At 39.8% G+C, this 18,940-nt stretch overlaps 1 protein-coding gene across 1 annotated transcript in view; it reads left to right on the forward strand.

Moving 5' to 3' along the window:
- The window catches only part of LOC102845226 (zinc finger matrin-type protein 4-like), a 501,572-nt gene that overhangs the window by 231,202 nt on the left and 251,430 nt on the right, over positions 1–18,940 (forward strand). Inside the window, exon 3 of the mRNA XM_006897007.1 lies at positions 8,917–9,073. Within this exon, the coding sequence (XP_006897069.1) occupies positions 8,917–9,073 (157 nt within the window). The remainder of the gene's footprint in view (positions 1–8,916; positions 9,074–18,940) is intronic.

An 18,940-nucleotide genomic window follows, 5' to 3' on the forward strand; every position in this document is an offset into this window, starting at 1 on the left:
TTGAAGAAGGGCATCATGCTTGGAAGGGTGGAGGGACAGTGCAACGGAGGGAGATCATTGATGAGATGGATTGACTCAGTGACTGAGATAATGAGGGTAGGTGTGTTAGAGACAATAAAGTTGGCACAAGATAGAACAGGTTGCAGGGCTATTGTACATAGGGTCCCTATGAGTGGCAGAGACTCAACAGCACATAACAACAACAATTTATAAATTATTTTGATATGTATATGAACATCTCTGGCTGTTTTTAGTGCCAGGATAATATTGTTATTATGTACTATAAAGTAAAAACTGACTCATAGTTGACTCTCTAGTGAGTTTCCAGAGGTAATGAGTTGCATAGCAATTCATAGTCCTTCTACGGAGCAGCTGGTGAATTTGAACTACAAGCTGTTGGATTGCCAGTACAGCCCCTTAACGCTAAGTCACCAGAGCTCCTTAACAGGTCAATATTGTTCTCTTAAAATAACTTTGGAGATAGTCTCTCCTCTGTTTGTAGAAGTTTTTAAAACATTACTATTACTTTTATCAAATATTTGATAAAATTAATTAATGGAACCATTTATTCTTAAACATTCCTTTGTGGGAAGTTTTGAGTTTATAATTTAATTTCTTTCCACAGCCTTGTTTGCTGCAAGTGAGGATAACTTAAAATGCTTGCTGCAGAAGATCAAAGACTACAGCCTTTAATATTAATTATATCTACTGAAAAGCAATGGTATCTCTTTGGAGACTAAGGTGCATCTGATACAGGCCATGGTCTTTGCTATCACTTGTTATGCATCAGAGTTGGACAATGACTAAGGAGGATAGAAGGAGAATTGATGCCTTTGAGTTGTGGTGCTGGAGAAGAGTATTGAAGGTACCATGGACTGCTAGGAAAACAAACAGATTCATCCTGGAAAGGGTCAAACCAGACAGCTCCTTGGAGGCAAGGATTCTAAGGCTTCGTCTAGCATACTTTGGACATGTTGCAAGGAGGGACAGGTCCTTGGAGAGGGACATCATGCTTGGTAGGGTGGAGGGACAGCGCAGAAGGGGAAGGCCCCCTATGAGGTGGATTGATTCAGTGACTGGAGTAATCGGGATGGGTGTGTCAGAGATAGTGCGATTGGCACAGGACAGAGCAGAGTTAAGGGCTGTTGTACATAGGGTCGCTATGAGTCGCAAGTGACTCAATGGCACATAACAACAACATTTTAATATCAACAAAACCACTGGCCAACAGGCAATATTTTTGTTGTTGGAGAAAAGACTGAAATTGTTACCAATTTCATCTTGCTTATAACCACAATCGACACTTTTGGTACCAGCAGTCATGAAATCAAAACACATATCACAGTGGGAAAATCTGTTGTCAAGGACCTCTCCAAAGTGCTAAAGTAGAATGACTTCAATTTAAAGATTCACCTGATCTAAAATATACTCTACTTGCTCTGCATCTGGAAGTTGGACAGTGACTAAGTAGAATCAATGCCTTTGAGCTATAGTGTTGGAGAAGAATACGGAATACATCATGTATGTACTGGCAAAAGAACAAATAGTCCTGGAGAAAGTGAACCAGGGTGCTCCTTGGAAGCAAGGATGCCTCATATCCTTGGAGCATGTTGTTAGTGAAGGCTGTTTCTTGGAAAAAGACTTCAAGCTTGGGAAGGTGGAGAGAGCCAGAGGAAGAGGAAGAGGGAGAGGGGGAGAGAGAGAGAGAGAGACTGTTTAACAAGATGGATTGACACAGTGACAATAAAAATGAGCTCCAGCCTGACAGAGATGATGATGATGTCACAGGATAGTACAGGGTTTATAACTGTTGTCAGTAAGGTCACTATGAGGTATAGTGAACTGAATGGCACTTAACAAAACACCTACAATCAAACATTTTTACTTTTTGTACATCAGTGTGCTCCTTGGAAGCAAAAATGATGAAGCTTCATCTTTCCTACTTTGGACATGAAGCTAGGTGAGGCTGTTTCTGGAAAGAGACTTCAAAAATATGGAGGGTCAGCAAAAGAGAAGCTCCCAATAAGATGGTTTAACGTGATGACTTTAGTAATAGGCTCAAGTGTATCAAAGATGATGAAAAAAAGCTATTTTCAGAGGCACTAAATGATTTATTTTCTAAAAAACAATGGTTATTGGTTTTAATCATTGCCACTAACTTTAGTTATTTTGCTGAGAAGCCATTCCACAGAACTTTTTGCTTTTCCATTCTGGAAATAAAGTGTTCTCTTTTAGGCTTTTTCTACTTACTTAAAGTAAAATATAAAGAAAGCAGTCATTTGAATTAAGTAAAAAAATCCTTGAGGGAGACAAAAGACCTTTGAGACCAGATTTCTGGTCAGATTCAACCAGGGTTTTCCGTGATGAGTGAATTTCTTTCTTTCTTTCTTTCTTTTTCCAAACTCCTTAACTTTGCCAAATACTTTAGTTGAGAAGGCTTAAGATATTCTACTTTCTTTTTCCTTTCAGCAAAGATGTGGATATTGTATATAAAGAGTCTGACTGAAGAAATGCCTTGAGTTTGAAGCACATATGTTAATTTTCAGTTCTTCATTTTTTACTTTGAGACCATTCTCATGCCTTTAAGTTGGTATTCTTGAGAGTATTTATTGCAGTCAGTTCTTCAAACTTTATGAATTTTCTACCTAGATAATAGGTTCATATTGGTCTGGTTGTTGTGAGAGATGCAAAACAACAGCAATAACAACAAGACAATATGATCTGTAGCCTCAAGGTGCCAATAATTTGGGATTAAGAGCCAAGAAGCAGGAGTGGCATCAACTTCCTAATCAACATGCCTCCAGAAACTCGATGAATAGTTACAGAAAGGCATCAGATCTTTTCTTCATAGAGTCATACTCATCTGGAAGACAATCAACAACAACAACAATGCGTGATTGAATGCTGGCACTGTTCAGGCACTTGGTTAACATTGGGACCTTTTCTGGGCACTTGTATGTCTACTACAACATTTATTTGCATAGTCAGAGTTGATATTGGTATTCACAATGGCCTTTTAGGAGTTGCATTAAATGAAACAGTCATAAAGATGATGCTCTGGTGATGTCACCCAGTGGGTATTGTGCTACTACTCAAAAGGCTGTGTCTCTGGCCCTTTGAATACATCAGTTGTTACATGAAAGAAAAATGCACAGTCTCCTCCTCTTGTGATTGGTGGCCTGAGAAGCTCAGGGAGAGCCAGTTATGGGTCAGAACCGAATCCTTAGCACTGAGCTCAGCTAATCACAAAGACTGCCTAACTCCTAGAAGTCAGAGAAAATGCCTCATCAAATACCTTTTCTTTCTTGGTCCCTTTCCCACAACTATGCCAAAATTCCATAATCCATATTGTTTTATTATATAATACTTACTTATTCTCCCCTTTTATTCTTTGAGTCATGTATGTGGCTAAATGAATGGAATTGCTGAGAAGGATTGTAGTTAGACCCCAAGCCATGTCTTCTCCATGTGTGCACAATAGGTGTTCTATATAATTTGGGTTTTTTTAGAAGGCTTTTTGAAAGCTGATTGCCAGGCCTGTCTTCCAGGATAACTCTGTGTAGTTTCGAACCTTTAAGCTAGTAATTAAGTGTTTAACCCTTTACACTACCCATGAACTCCACCAAGCAGAGTCGAAATCTAGGGCATTTAATCCAATGACCCCTCAAGAAGCCATAACACTATTAGGGGCATGCCACCCTACCTCAGCATTTATCTTTGCTTGTAAACTATTCAGATTTTTGGTTTTTCTCTTGACCTTCTCCTTGTCATTTGGAAAGACTTGAACTTGTGCCTAGCCAATCCTGCATTGCCTGCCTCCTTTTTTTACTTTTATGTGATGCAATAAGCACACGAATCTACTCCAGCTATATTCTATTTATTACACATTTGATCTCCTTCTCCAACCCCTCTGTACCAAGGCCTGTGCCAAAGCTTCACTATCAGGGGGACAGTTTTCCTGTTTTTTAAGGAGTTGTTCAGTCTTATGTGAAGAATAGATACAGGAACAAAGTAATGATGTGGTGCTCTGATCTACAAGAAATATGTGCAGGACACGTACAGGTCCCAAAGGCAAAGGCTTATCTCTGCAGTGCAGTTGAGGGAGTGAGAACAAGCTTCCTCTCTAGACAGTGATGATTAGGCTGGGACGTGAAGACAGAATCTGGCAATATTTGCTGTGATGAGGAAGGGTATACTTAGCAGGTGAAAGCGTTGAAGATGAAAATCTACCCATGAAGTTTGCTTTATGTTAATTGCTTTTTAGCTTGCAGATGGTAGAGTGAGTCAAATATTACTACCACCAACCAGTTTCCCTTCACTCATGGAGACCCCATATGTTTTGGTATGGGATCATGCTTTATAGGGTTTTTTCAAAGGCTCATTTTTAGAAATATATCTCCAGGTTTTTCTTCCAAAGTGTCTTTGGCTTAACTTGAATAATTTTTGTATATCAGCTGAGTGAATTTACAATGTATTCTACCCAGGGATTCTAAGGACTTCAATTTGTTGTCGTTGTTGTGGTGTACTCCTGAGTCAAAACCAACTCATAGCTCACCCTCCGGCTGGTTTTCAGAAGCAGCAGGTATACTTGCTCTTGTATGGAAGAATATTGCCCTTCTCTCTCCCGCATAGCAGCTGATGGATTCAAACCACAGGCCTTGGTATTGGCAGTGCAACTCTTTTATCACTAAGCCACCAGAGCTCCCTCAGAAGTTCAACAAGAGGCTTTATTTACTTGCTTATAACACCCCTTAATTTTCTACCTCCTGTCTCCTCTTCTCTGGTGTTGACTTCCTTGAAAAGGAGAAATTTATCTATTATAGTGTTTAACACAATAAATATGTTTATAAAATGTGTTGATTGAATGAACATTTAAACCCACTGGTCATTATTCAGTTTGAGGGCAATTCTTTGCCCTGGAAACTAGTTCTGAGCACACTTCACCTAATGATGCTACCCCTGTGCCTCAGCTGCCAGCCTTTCTTTCCAGGCTGCATGTAGAGATATGAGTTAGTGCCAACTGCTCAGCACCTAAAAACAACCACCGCATGCAGCACTCTTAGGAGAGAGGTTTGCAGGCACCCAGGACTTTCTCCAGAAGGGATACATACATTTTAAGTAAGTGTAAGTAGTGAGTTGAGAGCTCTGAGTTATGGCCTCAAGCCTGATTTTTAAAACATTTACATAATTGAGCCATGTTATGAATAACAAAGGTTGTGTTCAAGTCCAATCTGACTCACTGTGACCCCATGTGTGTCAGAGTAGAACTATCTTCCGCATTTTTCAGTGGCTGTTTTTTTTAGAAAATAGGAACAGGCTGTTTGTCAGGAACAAGATCGGTCAAGCACTAACTTCCATATTAACCCTCTTTTCCTGATTGATTTTTTTTAATTTTCTTTTTTAAAGAAGACAGTACTCTTTTTTTTTTTAAAATTCTACTTTGGTAATGTAGTGTTGTGTTCTTTCATTCTCCTTGAGCTATCTATGAGCTGTTCACTCCTCATTTCATGACTTTGAACTTTCCTGTCACTCTTCGATTATGCTTCACTTGGTAGTTGCTCTGCTGCTGTCTATAGAGAGTTATGCAGTTAGTCTGAAAGCCAGCCATGAGCCTCTGACATTTCAAATCCACCAGACACTCCATGAGGGAAAGATGACCATTTACAGTTTCAGAAATTTTATGACACCCTATGAGAAATATCTTCAGTTTTCTCTAGTCACAGAGGGAGAACTAATTTGATGGCATTGAGGGAGGAAGGGAGGAACTCTAGTGGTCAAAGCAGTCAGCTGCATGACCAGATGTTGACAGTTTGAACCCATCAGTAGATCCATGGGGAAAGAATGAGGTAATCTATTTACAGAAATATTTACAGCCTTTAATACCCCATGGGGACAGTTCTATTCCATCTTTTCTCAATAGTAGTATTTTGTGGATTTTAAAAAAATTTTTGATTGCTTAAATCCCTGGGCTAAATTCTTCCATGTGATATTGTGCCATATCCCAAATTTGTGTGGGAATACAACCTCTTCCATTATTATTAAGTCTATTTCATTTCTCCAAAGCTGCTGTTATTGTTGTTATGTACCATCGAGTCACCTACGACTCGTAACAACACTGTGCACAATAGCTTTGAATCCTACTCTCTCCTGAGCTAAATCGCACTGTCTTTGATACATTTGCCTTCATTACCCAAGTTATTGCATCAATCCATCTCATCCAGGGTCTTCCTCTCCTGCTCTGTCCCTCAACCTTTACAAGCTTGATATCCTTCTCCAAAGACTAGTGCCTACTGACAAGAAGCCCAAAGTAATGTGAGATGGAGTGTCATAATCTTAGGCTCCACGGAGCAGCTTGGTTTCACCCTCTCTAAGACAGATCTGTTAGGTCTCTTGGTATTCCATGGTATGTTAAATACTCTTTTCTAGCACCACCTCAAAGGCATCAATTTTTCTTCTGTCATCCTTGGTCATTGTCTAGCTCTCTGATGCATAGCAAGTAATTGTGAAGACCCTGGCTTACACAGGTCCACTCTAGTCTCTAGACTGACATCCTTGCTCTTCAGCACCCTGGAGAGTCCTATTACAGGAGCTTTCCCTAATGCAATTTGGCTTTTGATTTCCTGACTGCTGGTGCCAAGAGTATTGGTTGTGAAACTGAGCAAGATGAAACTGTTAACAATCTCAATCTCTTCTCCATCTATCAAGGTGCTGCCAGTGAGCCCAATGGTGAGAATCTTTGTTTCATAACATTGAGCTACAATCCATATTGCAAACTAGAGTCCTTGAGCCTCTTCTGCAAATGCTTTAGGCCCGCCTCAGTTTCAGCAGTTAAAGTTGTTTCATATGCATAAAGCAGGTTGTTGATGAGTCTTCCTCCAATTCTGATGTCACATTCCTCTTTATAAAGTCCATCCTCTCAAATGATCTGTTCTGCATTCACACTGAAAAGTTATGGAGATAGGATACATCCCTGGCATACTCTTTTTTTCTAATTTTGAACCATGCAGTGTTTCCCTGCTCTGTTCTGAAGACTGCCTTCTGATCCAAGTATAGATTTCATATGAGCACAATCAGGTGTCCATTCTTCTCAAGGTTAGCCACAGTTTGTTGTGATTCACACAGTCAAATGCCTTTGCATAGTCAGTGAAACACAGACATTAAAGATATCAATAGCGGGTTTTTTTTAACTAAAAGGAAAAATAAGTGCTTTAAACTCTTAAGACTGAGTATTATGGTTAGCACAGGAATCCAGAATTAAGGTTGCATAGAGAAGTGTACTCAGGGTTGGGGGTGAGGGGGAAGGGACGTGGGAATTGTATACTAATGAAGGAATTTTTTTTTCTTTTTCTCTTGGAGGAGGAAGCGAGCTGATGGGGAGGAGTGGGCAGGGAGAAAAGTGCAGCAATGAATGAATGGAAATCCAAAACCTCTGTAAATGTCTATTAAAATTAATAATAATAATAATAAAGGATATAATATGGTTCCTTGTCTTCAGATTTGTTCTTCCCCACAAGGAAGCCTTTTGCAAGAGCCTCTATCCCCCTCATAGGATCCACTTCGTTACATGATTCCCCCTTAAACCTTACTAGTATGTTATACCTATTAACTCTGACTGAGAAGGATGGGGAAGGAAAAATTATAGTAGGTGGGACTTCCCAGCTCCAATCTCTTGCTGTTTTCTTTCTCTCCTCATCCCTGAGTGGCAATTCAACCTTCTAGATCAGAAGTATGCACACACCTCCCCCAAATATAAGTGCTAGTTATCAGACATATTACAGAATCTTTGAGGAGGACAGGGGTAGTTTCCTTACTGCTTAGAAATTTTCAAGGCACCTCTCTCCAAGAATATGGGCATATTATTATTCTGAATAATATAGATTTCTCTCTCCTTCTGGTCTCCCCCACCTCTTTCTCCATCACATTACATTATACATTTTGCTTTTGGCTCTGCAGCAAATAAGAAAAGGGCTAGCTATTGAGGGCCACGTACTCATCCGAGGCTGCTCTCTAACAAAGAGAAGCTTTTCTTTTTGCTGTTCCATTAAGGAATAGATTAACTCCTTATCTAAGTGTCCCCTTTACCCTCAATTTCTAACTAGGCAGGAGGGAAGGCATTGGATTAATTTTCCTCTTACATAAGTAGAGGTAATTGATGACCTGTAAACACAATAGTCAGGTCACATGGTCTGACAAAGGATTTGTTTTATTTAGAACATGACTCATTTTCATTAAGTCTTACAAAAGAATGAAAATCATGTTGAATTTAAGAGATTTTTGTGCAGCATTTAGAGAATCACCTCTAAAAGACTCTTTTAAAAGGGTGGGGGTGGGGAAAGAGGAAAATTCTGCAACTCTCACAGAAAGTTCAGTCAGTGTGATAGTCCCAGCTTTATCACACACCACAATTATGGAAAATGCTCAATTACTTTAAAAAATCTTAAAAATGAATCTGAACATTGTGACCGTGTTTCCTGGTGAGGCTAAAATTGGTCAAAGGCAGCACTGAATGCCAAATGATCATTTCTGCTAAATAATTCAGGCCGTCTGAACTCCGGTATTATACTTACTTTAATAAGCATAATGGTTGCAATTAGAGACTGTTTTTCCTCTCTGTACCAGACACAATGCTTCTCACCTAATTGTGGTTCCAGTTTTTCTTTGGGGAACTCCACTCTCACACATTTGGCCTATATGTCCATTGCCCGACATGTATGTATAAATACGTGTGGAAGTTAGGAAGTTTCGATGAGGATGATGATTTGAAGAAGCAGCGAGATTATATAAAAGAAACTAGACACTTCCGTAAGTGAGTCTGTGATAAATGTTATTTACAAAAGAATGAGATGTGGGTTAAAAAAAAATATCCTCAGCCTTGGTTTCCTCTCAAGCGTTGTTTTTCCCTTTGTCTCTCCACAGGGCAGCGACGCTGACATGGTGGATAAGAACAAATGCTGCACGCTCTGTAACATGTCTTTTACCTCAGCAGTAGTGGCTGACTCACATTATCAAGGCAAAATCCATGCCAAAAGGTTAAAACTGTTGCTAGGAGAGAAAACCCCATTAAAGACCACAGGTATGTGTGTGAACGGTAATCGTGGGGAGATGCTGAAAAGCCTGCTCTGTGCCTGTCACGCTAATCACACTTCCTATTCAGAGGCAGGTTGGCCAGAATCAGAGTCTAATGATAGATGTCATTCAAACCCTAAAGGGATGGTTAGGTAGCCCCCACCGACCTTGCTGTCATAACAACATTAAGTAGAAATTCAGGTACTCATTATATCAACCTGGCTCTTTCAAATTAGTCATTCAGCAGCCTTCATCTTTTGAAAAGCAGTTTACATCCTGCAAGATGCTGCTACTGTATCTCATCTCTATTATGTAAGCCCTGTCTGTGATGTATTGAGCCTTGCTTCTTGTTAGATCCAGCCTATGTTCCAGTCTATAATGGATGTTAATCTACTAATGTTGGCATAATGTAGAATAGCATCTTTTTCTTATCATAAAATGATGAGGGAAGACTGGGGGCTTTTAAAACATTGTTTTGCAGATCAATTGATACACTTTCCCTCCTGAAATGACATTCCTATCACTTTTTATAGGGATCTTGTGATTCAAGTCTATTAATTTTCACAGTGAAAAGCATAAATAAATATTGATAACAGATTATTTGAGCTCCAAATTGCTTAACTATGAATAGTCTTCAGAGGGCTATGAAAGCATAAAAGTAAAACACAAGTATGAATTTTCCATCCTGACAAAGATAGTACTAGACTTCAGGTTATAATCTCAAGAAGTTGGGGTATATTTCATGATGACTATTCTTGCAATGCAATTAAAATTTAGCAGGACATTTTATCTTGCTGTCTAATGAATCGTGCATAAATCGTGGGTGTAATTATTTTTTAAGTGGTATTTTGGAAATTGGAAGAGTCTAAAACATTGCTTAGATTTTATCTTAGCCAGATTTTTTTTAAGATAAATGTCTTCTTTTACCTAGAGAATAGGAAAAAATCTTTTACATTTTTTTCTTGTTGTTTCACTAAAGTATGTTGCTTTTCTAAAGGTATAGACTGAGCTTGTGATACACATGGAATCTGAAAACATGCTCAACTTTTTTTGGGGTATGCTGTCTATAGTACTTGATAAGCAGCTACTCAGCTGAAAATTCTCAACTCTTTCAGTCTAAAAATGTAGATATTCACCTTGTAACTTAGTCTTCATCAAACCTCTTAAAATAGAAACCTCAAAGAAACAGTCAGTGGAACTTGTTTTCCATGAATGAGTAACTAGCCCATTTGTTCTCTCTGCCTAAGGAAAGCATTGCTGTTAAATTTAATTTTGGAGGTAGTGATGGAAGAGGGGGAACAATATCTTTGTTTATCATGTCAATTAGCAAGTGGGAGAGTTATTATTTCTGTAAAGGGGAAAAAATCACCACATGGTAAAAATAGTTCTTTATGCATTTAAATACAGCCTTAAAGACAGCCAAGCCTCATTTTATTTTAATGAATTCAAATACCTTCAGAGCTGGTAAATACATTTGGGATAATTTGAAAGTTGCCATCGATATATTCTGAAGGAAAACTCAAAAGCACTAAAAGTGCCCCCTCCAGCTAAGGACGTGGTTCTGATTGTCTGCAGAGTTGTCCTCATCCTGACTGCTGTGGAAATCAGGCTGCTGATAAGCCCAGAAGTGACTGGGATGGAGTGGGATGGGCAGCATCAACAGCTAGAGCCTTGAGCTGGGCCAAAGAGATTCTGGTTTCCCTGTGGCAGCAAACTATTCTCTCACTTAAATTCCCAGATTGTATATTGCACTCTCAACAGCATTGTCTCACATCCATTCTCTTCTGGAGCTGCTTTGAGCAGAAAGGGTCTCAGAAAATAGTGATACCAGACAGTCCTGGAAGATCAGAGGCTCTCACCTAGTGTCTGGGCATGGGTCTGTGTGAACCCAGCTGTTATCAGGAAGCATCTAAAGCAAAGTATCCTGCTAGAAGCTGCTGAATCACAATGTAAACTTAGGGCTATGTTCAGGAGGTGTCAAACAGGTTAGATTTTGAAGACATGGTAGTATGACCTTGAGATAAAGAGCCTGGATGCAGAAAACACGCATAGATGCGGGCAGGACCCAGATGGTAGTCCTGGGATTCTGGAGAAAGAAAAAACAATTAAGAGCACGGCAAAGCACCATCATTTAAGATACAGACGTACCAGTTATCTGTTGCATTTGAGGCGATTCAGACTCATGGCAACTCTATGCCTCCCAGTGTGGAACTGTGCTCCGTCAAACTGTGGCTAAGTTTTCAAAAGGAGATCACTAAGTCTTTCTTATGAGGTGCCTCTTAGTGGACTTGAAACTTAGCAGTCAAGCATGTTAATCATTTACTCTACCCAGAGATTCCTAATAAAAATATAATGGATTTGGGACCATATACCAAATGATGTCCATTCAGGTAATGTCTTACCACATGTACATACATGGTCCCATAGTATTATAATAAAGTTAAAAAATACTGTTGGGAAATTTGGACATACGAAGGGCAGTTCAAATCCACTAGATGCTCTGCTGGAGAAGGAGAAACAATCTCCTCCTGTACCAGTCAGAACTGATTTGACGGTACACACACACACACACACACACACACACACACACACAATAATAAAATGAAACTAAAAATTTTAAAAAAAGGACAAAGGGCAACAGTTTTATGCTTGCAACAGATAAATTTCATGTCTCTTGCATACAAAGTGATTTCATTCCCAGTTGTACTGGTTTCTGTACTATACTGTATTTTCTATCTAAAAGTTTACATATAATAATGTGTGCTTCCATTTGTAAGCAACAGAATCCAATCTCTTACATTGTTTGTATTTGTTTTTTATTCTATCAAGACCAAGGTGGGTGATTTTACTCTATGGCCCTTAGACCTGGTTCAAATTGGGGTTTTTGTCAAACATTCTTCTAGGTGGTAAAACACTAGTCTGTCCATTTGCTGTACAGAGGTAACTCATGGTTGCTGTGATGCTAAACACTGTGACACTGATGTGCCAAATGTGATAATGGTTACCCATGGTGGACAGAGTTTGGTGGAGGTCCCCGATTAAAACAAGCTTGGAAGCAGGAGTGGCATCCACTTCCAAAATGACTTGTCTCCTGAAACTCTACGAACAGTGCTCAGGCCTTTTGTTCACAGGGTTGCTATGAGTTGTCTACAACTCAACAGCACATAACAACAACAACATTATAGTGTTGTTATTCTGTATAGTTTTATTTCAAAAATATTACCATGAAGTGCTCCTAAACACAGCAAAACCAATGCTGGTAATAGAATCAACAAGTGACAATGAAGAAGTATCAGCTAGTGAGAGATACAAAAGATTGTTGAACAACATGGTGCTGGAAAATCAGTGAATGCTATTGCTCACAATTTGAACCTGGCACACTTGGAAATCTGACTCAAGCTTTAAAAAAAAAATCTCCAAACTGTCAAAAGACTAACTCTACTGAAAGCTGCAAGGTTTGCACATAGATTGTTGTTGTTGTGTACCATTGAGTTTGAACAGACTCATAGCTGACCTTTCACTGAGTTTTCAGAGGCAATTAATTGTGTGAGAGTCAATTGTCTATCTTTTCCCTAGTGAAAAGCTGGTGGTTTCAAACCCTATGTCTTGGCTTGACAGTACAACTCCTTACCACGAGGCTACCAGAGCTCACACATACCAGAGTGGGACCTATTTCAGGCATGGAGAAATTGTTTGTTATGCCAGCTAACAAATGATGCAATGATTAAACATAAAAGCAAATTCTTGGCAGCATATCAATGTTGACAAACAGTGGTAAATTGCAAAGTTTGTCCATGATACTTAAAAGAAAAGCAGGAGGACTAGAACACCCTATAGTATTCACACAACATCTATATAACATAACATCCTAGTTCACAGAATGTATTGTGACTATTAAGTGAGGCATGGCTGTACAGAAAACAAATCAGAAAGCTAGTAGACATGAGTAATCAGTTGAGACTTTGTGTCAAGCACAAATTCAGTTATTGGAAATTCAAGGCAAGGACCAGGAGATAGTAGAAATGGGTGTGTACGCCATAAACTTCTTGAGCCACAAGATGTTGTTGTTAGATAGCATTGAGTCACTTGCGACTCATAGCAACCCTATGCACAAGAGCCCTAAATGCTGTTCTATCCTGTGCCAACCTCACCATCTCAAACACACTTATTCCCACCACTGCACTCACAGAATCAATCCATCGCATCACGGGTCTTCAGTATAGCCCCTCATTTCCTCCATAGAACTAGACTTCTCATCTCCCATCTCCAGCAGCATTTCTAAGGACACTGCCCTCCAAGCTGGGCCTGCCCTGCACATATTAGGAACTACTCTGCCTAATCAACCAGATTGACTTGAAATTACTTCTGTAATGAAAACTAGAGGGGGGAAAAGGGAACACATAAAACCCAATCAGCTGGGGGAAGCTGCCAGACAGAAGCAATTCTCCTGCTCAAGTATGTTGTCTAAGCTGCTCCCCCACGAATAACAGGCTTTTGAATTGTAGTGATTTCTGGATAGAAATAATTGAAGCACAACTCACAGTTTCTTGGAGCCACTCTAGGGGATAAGGGTGAGCAAGTGGGATCTGTGAATCACTTCCTTTCCTCCTACTCAAGCTACGCTTTCATCAGGCACCAGCCAGTTATCCTGCAGAAGGAGATGTGGTTTGAGTTACCTTCTACAGATGGGTGCATGTTTACTCACATTTCTGCAATCCTTGGCTGAGTCACTGGAACAAAAACTAGTTGGAGTTCGTGATTATTATGCTTCAGGATCTCTCTTCTTGTCATTGTTCTTTTAAGTTGTATCTTCATGTGTTCATCATAACAACATAGCAACATGATTTCTATACGAATTCAGCAGTTGGCATATTCAGCAAAGAAGATAAAGACAAAAGTGAAGAGAACAGCTAAGGAGAGGCTTAGATGTCTACATTCTCTCAGGTTAAATGGGTGTCAGAAGGCAATTTTGCCCAGATTAGAGACAATGACAGGGTTTCTGCAGAGTCGTGTTCTTAGAAGTCACAGTGTGAGAATGGCTTAGAGTAAAGGACAGAGTCCGGGAGCAATGAAGGGGATGAAAATGTTCCCCCTGGAGGAAGAGTAATGGAGGTAAGGGTTGTTTAGCACAGAAAAGAGACTTCTGGAGGGCTATTATGAGGCATAGAGATCCACAGGAGGGGGTGTATCTATGCATGAACGAGTGCATGCAAGCGTGCAAAGGATATAATCAATGAGTTTGTAGAACATTAGGGAGTTAGATATGAGCTCATAAGACAAAGAGTTTGTTAATATTCTGAGGCGTTTAAAGGAGGAATGTGTGCAGGGACTAGCTGCCAACTTGTCAGGACATTTGGGAGGGGAGATGAAGGGAGTTTATGGCGTCAGCACAGTGGTTGGCCCAGATGACGTTTAAAGAGTCCCCTAACTTGAGTCTCAGCAGACAGTCACCTTCTGCTGTGCAGTCACTGCTTAACAACAGTTCTGGTGCAGAAGAATGGGCCACAGCACAAGGTCATGGAAACCTGGGGGAGAAGGTGCATCATAGAAACTCAGGATTTCTGACAAATGACGTGTCAATCCAGGGCGACTGGGCAGAAAGGGAAACAAGAATAAAGTTGATGGGAATGAACAGCAGAACAGATTTGAGCAGCACTTAAACCAGAGGAGCTGGTGGGTGAGACCTTATACAGAGTGTTAGGGACTGGAAAGGGTTGGCATTCATTGCACGTTGGGCAGGAGCACTGACTCAGTTTTGTTAGCATGGAGAATCATAGATTAGCCCAGAGGTTGCAAGGTAGGTGACAGAGAAGGGCTGGGAGACCTGGAAAAGGAAAATTGTGTAAAAGGGAGAGAAAATCTAGAGTCTGGAAAAGATAGAGCTGGGAGAAGCATGAGGTATGTCAGATGGAAACAAGGTAGAGCTGGGTGAGTCTGCCAAACCTATTGTATCTGTGACCTCAATGTTCAATACTGAACTCAGTAAATATTTGTGGATGTGTAGACCAATGCCCCTGGGGGTGACTACAGGCAGACATTCTATCTGGTTCCCCTTGGAGCTTCTTGCCAAGTGGAACATTTGCTGGCTCCAATCTTGCCAGGCTATCTGGTCACAAGGTAAGCATACTACCTCAAGCATGGGTTTTTCTGTTGGCAATTGATCCACCCAGCAAAGACCACCATAAGGGATATAAAAAACTTTTCTAAGGCAGTTGCAATCCCTCATCTGGTATCTGTCTTAAGAGAGAGTTATTAACTTGGAGATTAGATTTCATTATTTTCTTAGCTCAGTTTCTTTCAACAAACACCCTATACCCTAGGAATATAAATGAAGGTACCCCTTGCCCACCTTGGGCTCATTGTATCGTCAAGGAAAGGCACATAAACACTTAATTGCAATAAACCACATACTACAAAGGTCTACAAATAGGATGAAAGATTGAAATTGGGCAGTGCTGATAAGAATTTAGTAAGGGAGGCCATTTAGATAAGGCCTTCATAACTGTGTAACCTGTGGGGATTTATTGAGGAGAGTTCTGGTTCTCTCACAGGAATCCTTTATCTAGATCAGGGTTTCTAATCTTAGCATTGTTGACATTTGTGATTGGATAATTCTTCGGTGCCTGAGGTTGCTTGGCACATCTCTGTTAGCAACATCTCTGGCCTTTACTCACTGGATGCCAGTAGAATGTCGTTAGTTGAGACAATCAGAATGCCTCTGCTGTGCTGTGTGAAGTGCCATTGAGTCACCTCTAACTGGCAGCAACTTTCATGTATAACAGATAGACTCCTTGTCTAATCCTGCCCCACTCTCATAAAAACCTATTACTAACTGTTTCCTAAAGGCGGGTTTTTCTGACAGATACCCAAACCAAACCCACTGTTGTTCAATGGATAGGGATGCATTACCTTCCATTGGGTTAGTAAGATTGTAAATCTTTATGCAAGACAGTGTCCATCTTTCTCCCAAAGATCTGCTGGGAGATTTGAAATGTCAACATTTTGGCTAGAGCCCAACTTGCTACATACTATGCTATCAGGTTCTGTTGACCTATGTAAGAGTTTAACATTCTATAACCTACAGGCAAATCTGGTCCTGAAATCCACTGCTGTGGAGTTGAATACACTTCATAGTAAACCTATGTGTACAGCTATCTAGTTAGCTCTCACCCATACTTCAGAATATAACTACCCTTAAGATTTCTAAGTCTATACATCTTTGCAGAAGCAGACGGTTCCATTTTAGTCCTGCAGAACAGTTGCTGGGTTTGAACCACTAACCTTTTGGTTAGCAGCTGTATGACTTAGACACCTATGTCACCAGATCTCCTTAAATCAGACCTGTTTGCTTCCTGCTCTCATATGAAATGCAAGTGAAAAAGACTCTCTCGGTGGAACAAATAGTTAACTCTCTTGGCTGACAACACAAAAATTGCAGATTGGAGTTCACCCATATTTGCTTCAGAAGCAAGGATTTCTTTGTTCTACTTCTGAAGAGTTAGCCATTGAAAACCCTATTTTCACTTTCACATAGGGTGAGAAAGTGAGAATCATCTTGATAGCAGTTGTTTTGTTTTTACTGTCATTTGCTAGTAAAAAAAAATATCACTTTTAACGATGTAAGTGTCAAAAGAAGAATAATTTGTAATGCAGGGAAAAATATATGGAATTGTGATTTGAGTATCCATAAAGGTTTCTTGAAATAATGTGTATTAATTTCCTTTTTGTTGAAGCCTAGTTTTATGCTATAATGACAGAATTCAGGAGTTGTGGAAGAGAGCACATGGCTAAAGGTGCTACCTGGACCTTTATATAACAAATTTGTTCATTCTATATCTAGTTATTGACACACAATGAGGAAAACGGGGGGTGTGAGTTTATATATGGATACGAAATACACACTCCCAAGTCATATACTTGTGAAACATGAGTTAGGGATGGACAAATAGGATGTGACTTAGAGCAGAGGGGTGTTAGTCACATGTTTTCTGAGGCTCCTTGAATATAGAGACAGGGAGAAGTAGGGTTAGAAAATCCCATTGGCTGCTTCTGCTTGGTAATATTAAGGCAGTTCTCCAGAAAAGCTTCAGGACTATGGTTAACAAATATTTACACTGAACCTAAAATTCGAAACTAGATATGGAAACTATAAAGATAGAATCATACCTGGATTTAGCCAAAATTTAAATATGATAATTTGAAAAAAAATTATTGTTGATTTGGAGCTGACTTAGAGCTAATTGGTCTTCTGTTAGTGTTAGAAGCTACTCTAAAGGGCCCTGAAACCCACAGCGTCCCTTTTCAGCAGGAAGTAGCTAAGAGAATACGCCATCCCCTTTTCCTTATGAATCAGGGTGAAGTCTCTCTCAGGGAGGAGTGATAGGGAATGGCAAAGGACACACTGACAAAGGAGATTAAGCAGAACTGGCTTTGACAAGCACTAGCAAATAGACAATTAAAACAGACTTTCGGGGTGGGGAAGAAGAACGAACTGGGGAGGAGGGTAGAGAAAATAGTGCAACAATGAATGAATGAAAACCCCAAATCTCTGTAAATGTTCATTAAAATGAATAAAATTTAATAATTAAAAAAACCCACAAAATTAACCATCACAAAAAAAAAAAAAAGAAGAAGAAGCTATGAAGCATACGGCAGATTGCCCATCTTTCTCCCTTGAAAGCACTGGTGGATTCCTGCCACCAGAGCAGAGCAGATTTTAGGTCAGCACAAACTCCTACATATTGGGCCTTCAGAGCTCATACATATGCCTATACTTACTGATTTTTTTTTTTTTAAATTTTAAATCTAAAGTCTAGCTGACTTCCTTCATCTGATGAGAGCTGGCAGTTCACAAATTCAGATATCATGTTTGCTCATAGGCAGTTTTGTTTCCTTATTATTTATAATGAATCCACATGAGAAGATAGTTAGAGAAGAGTGTAATTGACTTTTGCTCAAGATCTTGTAGAAAACATAACTATGTTCTTTTTTATTATTTTGTTTGCTTGTTGTAGAGGATGTGAATTATTTAGAAGTCTGAACCATAGAGAAATAGCTGTAGCCTGTGGGGATTCTCCATTTTCTATCACTCATCAGTATGAAATTTTAAGATTATCCATATTTTGTGTGGTTAGGTATTATAGTTTGGAAAGGGACATCATATGTGTTTTTGGCAGAGACATCACTCATCAGAAACCTATTTGCTTCCTACATTCCCCAGACTTTTCAGCTGTGTGCAAATGGAAGAGACGTGCATTACTTCCAGACCAGGCTTCTACCTGGAAGAGGGTCATTCAACTCGCGTTAGATGCTGAAAGAGCGAAAAATAAGCCTTTAGAGTGATACTTCAGATTGTTTGTTACTGCAGGAGAGCCTAATCCATTCTAGATGACACATTGTCCTTTAATGTTACTGTTTCACATGGAAGCTTTTATGAATAAATCGATCATTCTAGCAAAAAAAAGAGTATCGAGCACACTCTTTTCTATAATTCCAGACATCGCTAGGTTGACAGGTAATGGCATAAAATTTAGAAATAACCTTCTTTCCCTTTTCACTCTTAAGGGTTTATAGTTGCCATGCTGTCTGCATCTCTTAACAATGCTAGAAGACTGATGGGAGAAAGTTCTATAGTGCGTTTCACAGGGACCTAGACACTGTAGCACGTGGTCAGCTCATCTCCTTGCCGCAGAGTCAGAACTGACTCAGAGCTGCCCTTCAGTGAGTTTTCTGAGGCTCTAATTCTTGCAGAAGTCGATTGCCCATCTTCCTCCTGAGAAGCAGCTGGTACATTTAAACCTCCTGCCTTTGGGTTGGCAGAGCAGCTCTTTACCCACTAGGCTACCAGTTGTTGTTGCTGCTATTTGCTATTGAG

This window comes from Elephantulus edwardii, unplaced genomic scaffold (assembly GCF_000299155.1).
Source record: "Elephantulus edwardii isolate Elephantulus edwardi_28Jun2011 unplaced genomic scaffold, EleEdw1.0 scaffold00195, whole genome shotgun sequence".
NCBI lineage: Eukaryota > Metazoa > Chordata > Mammalia > Macroscelidea > Macroscelididae > Elephantulus > Elephantulus edwardii.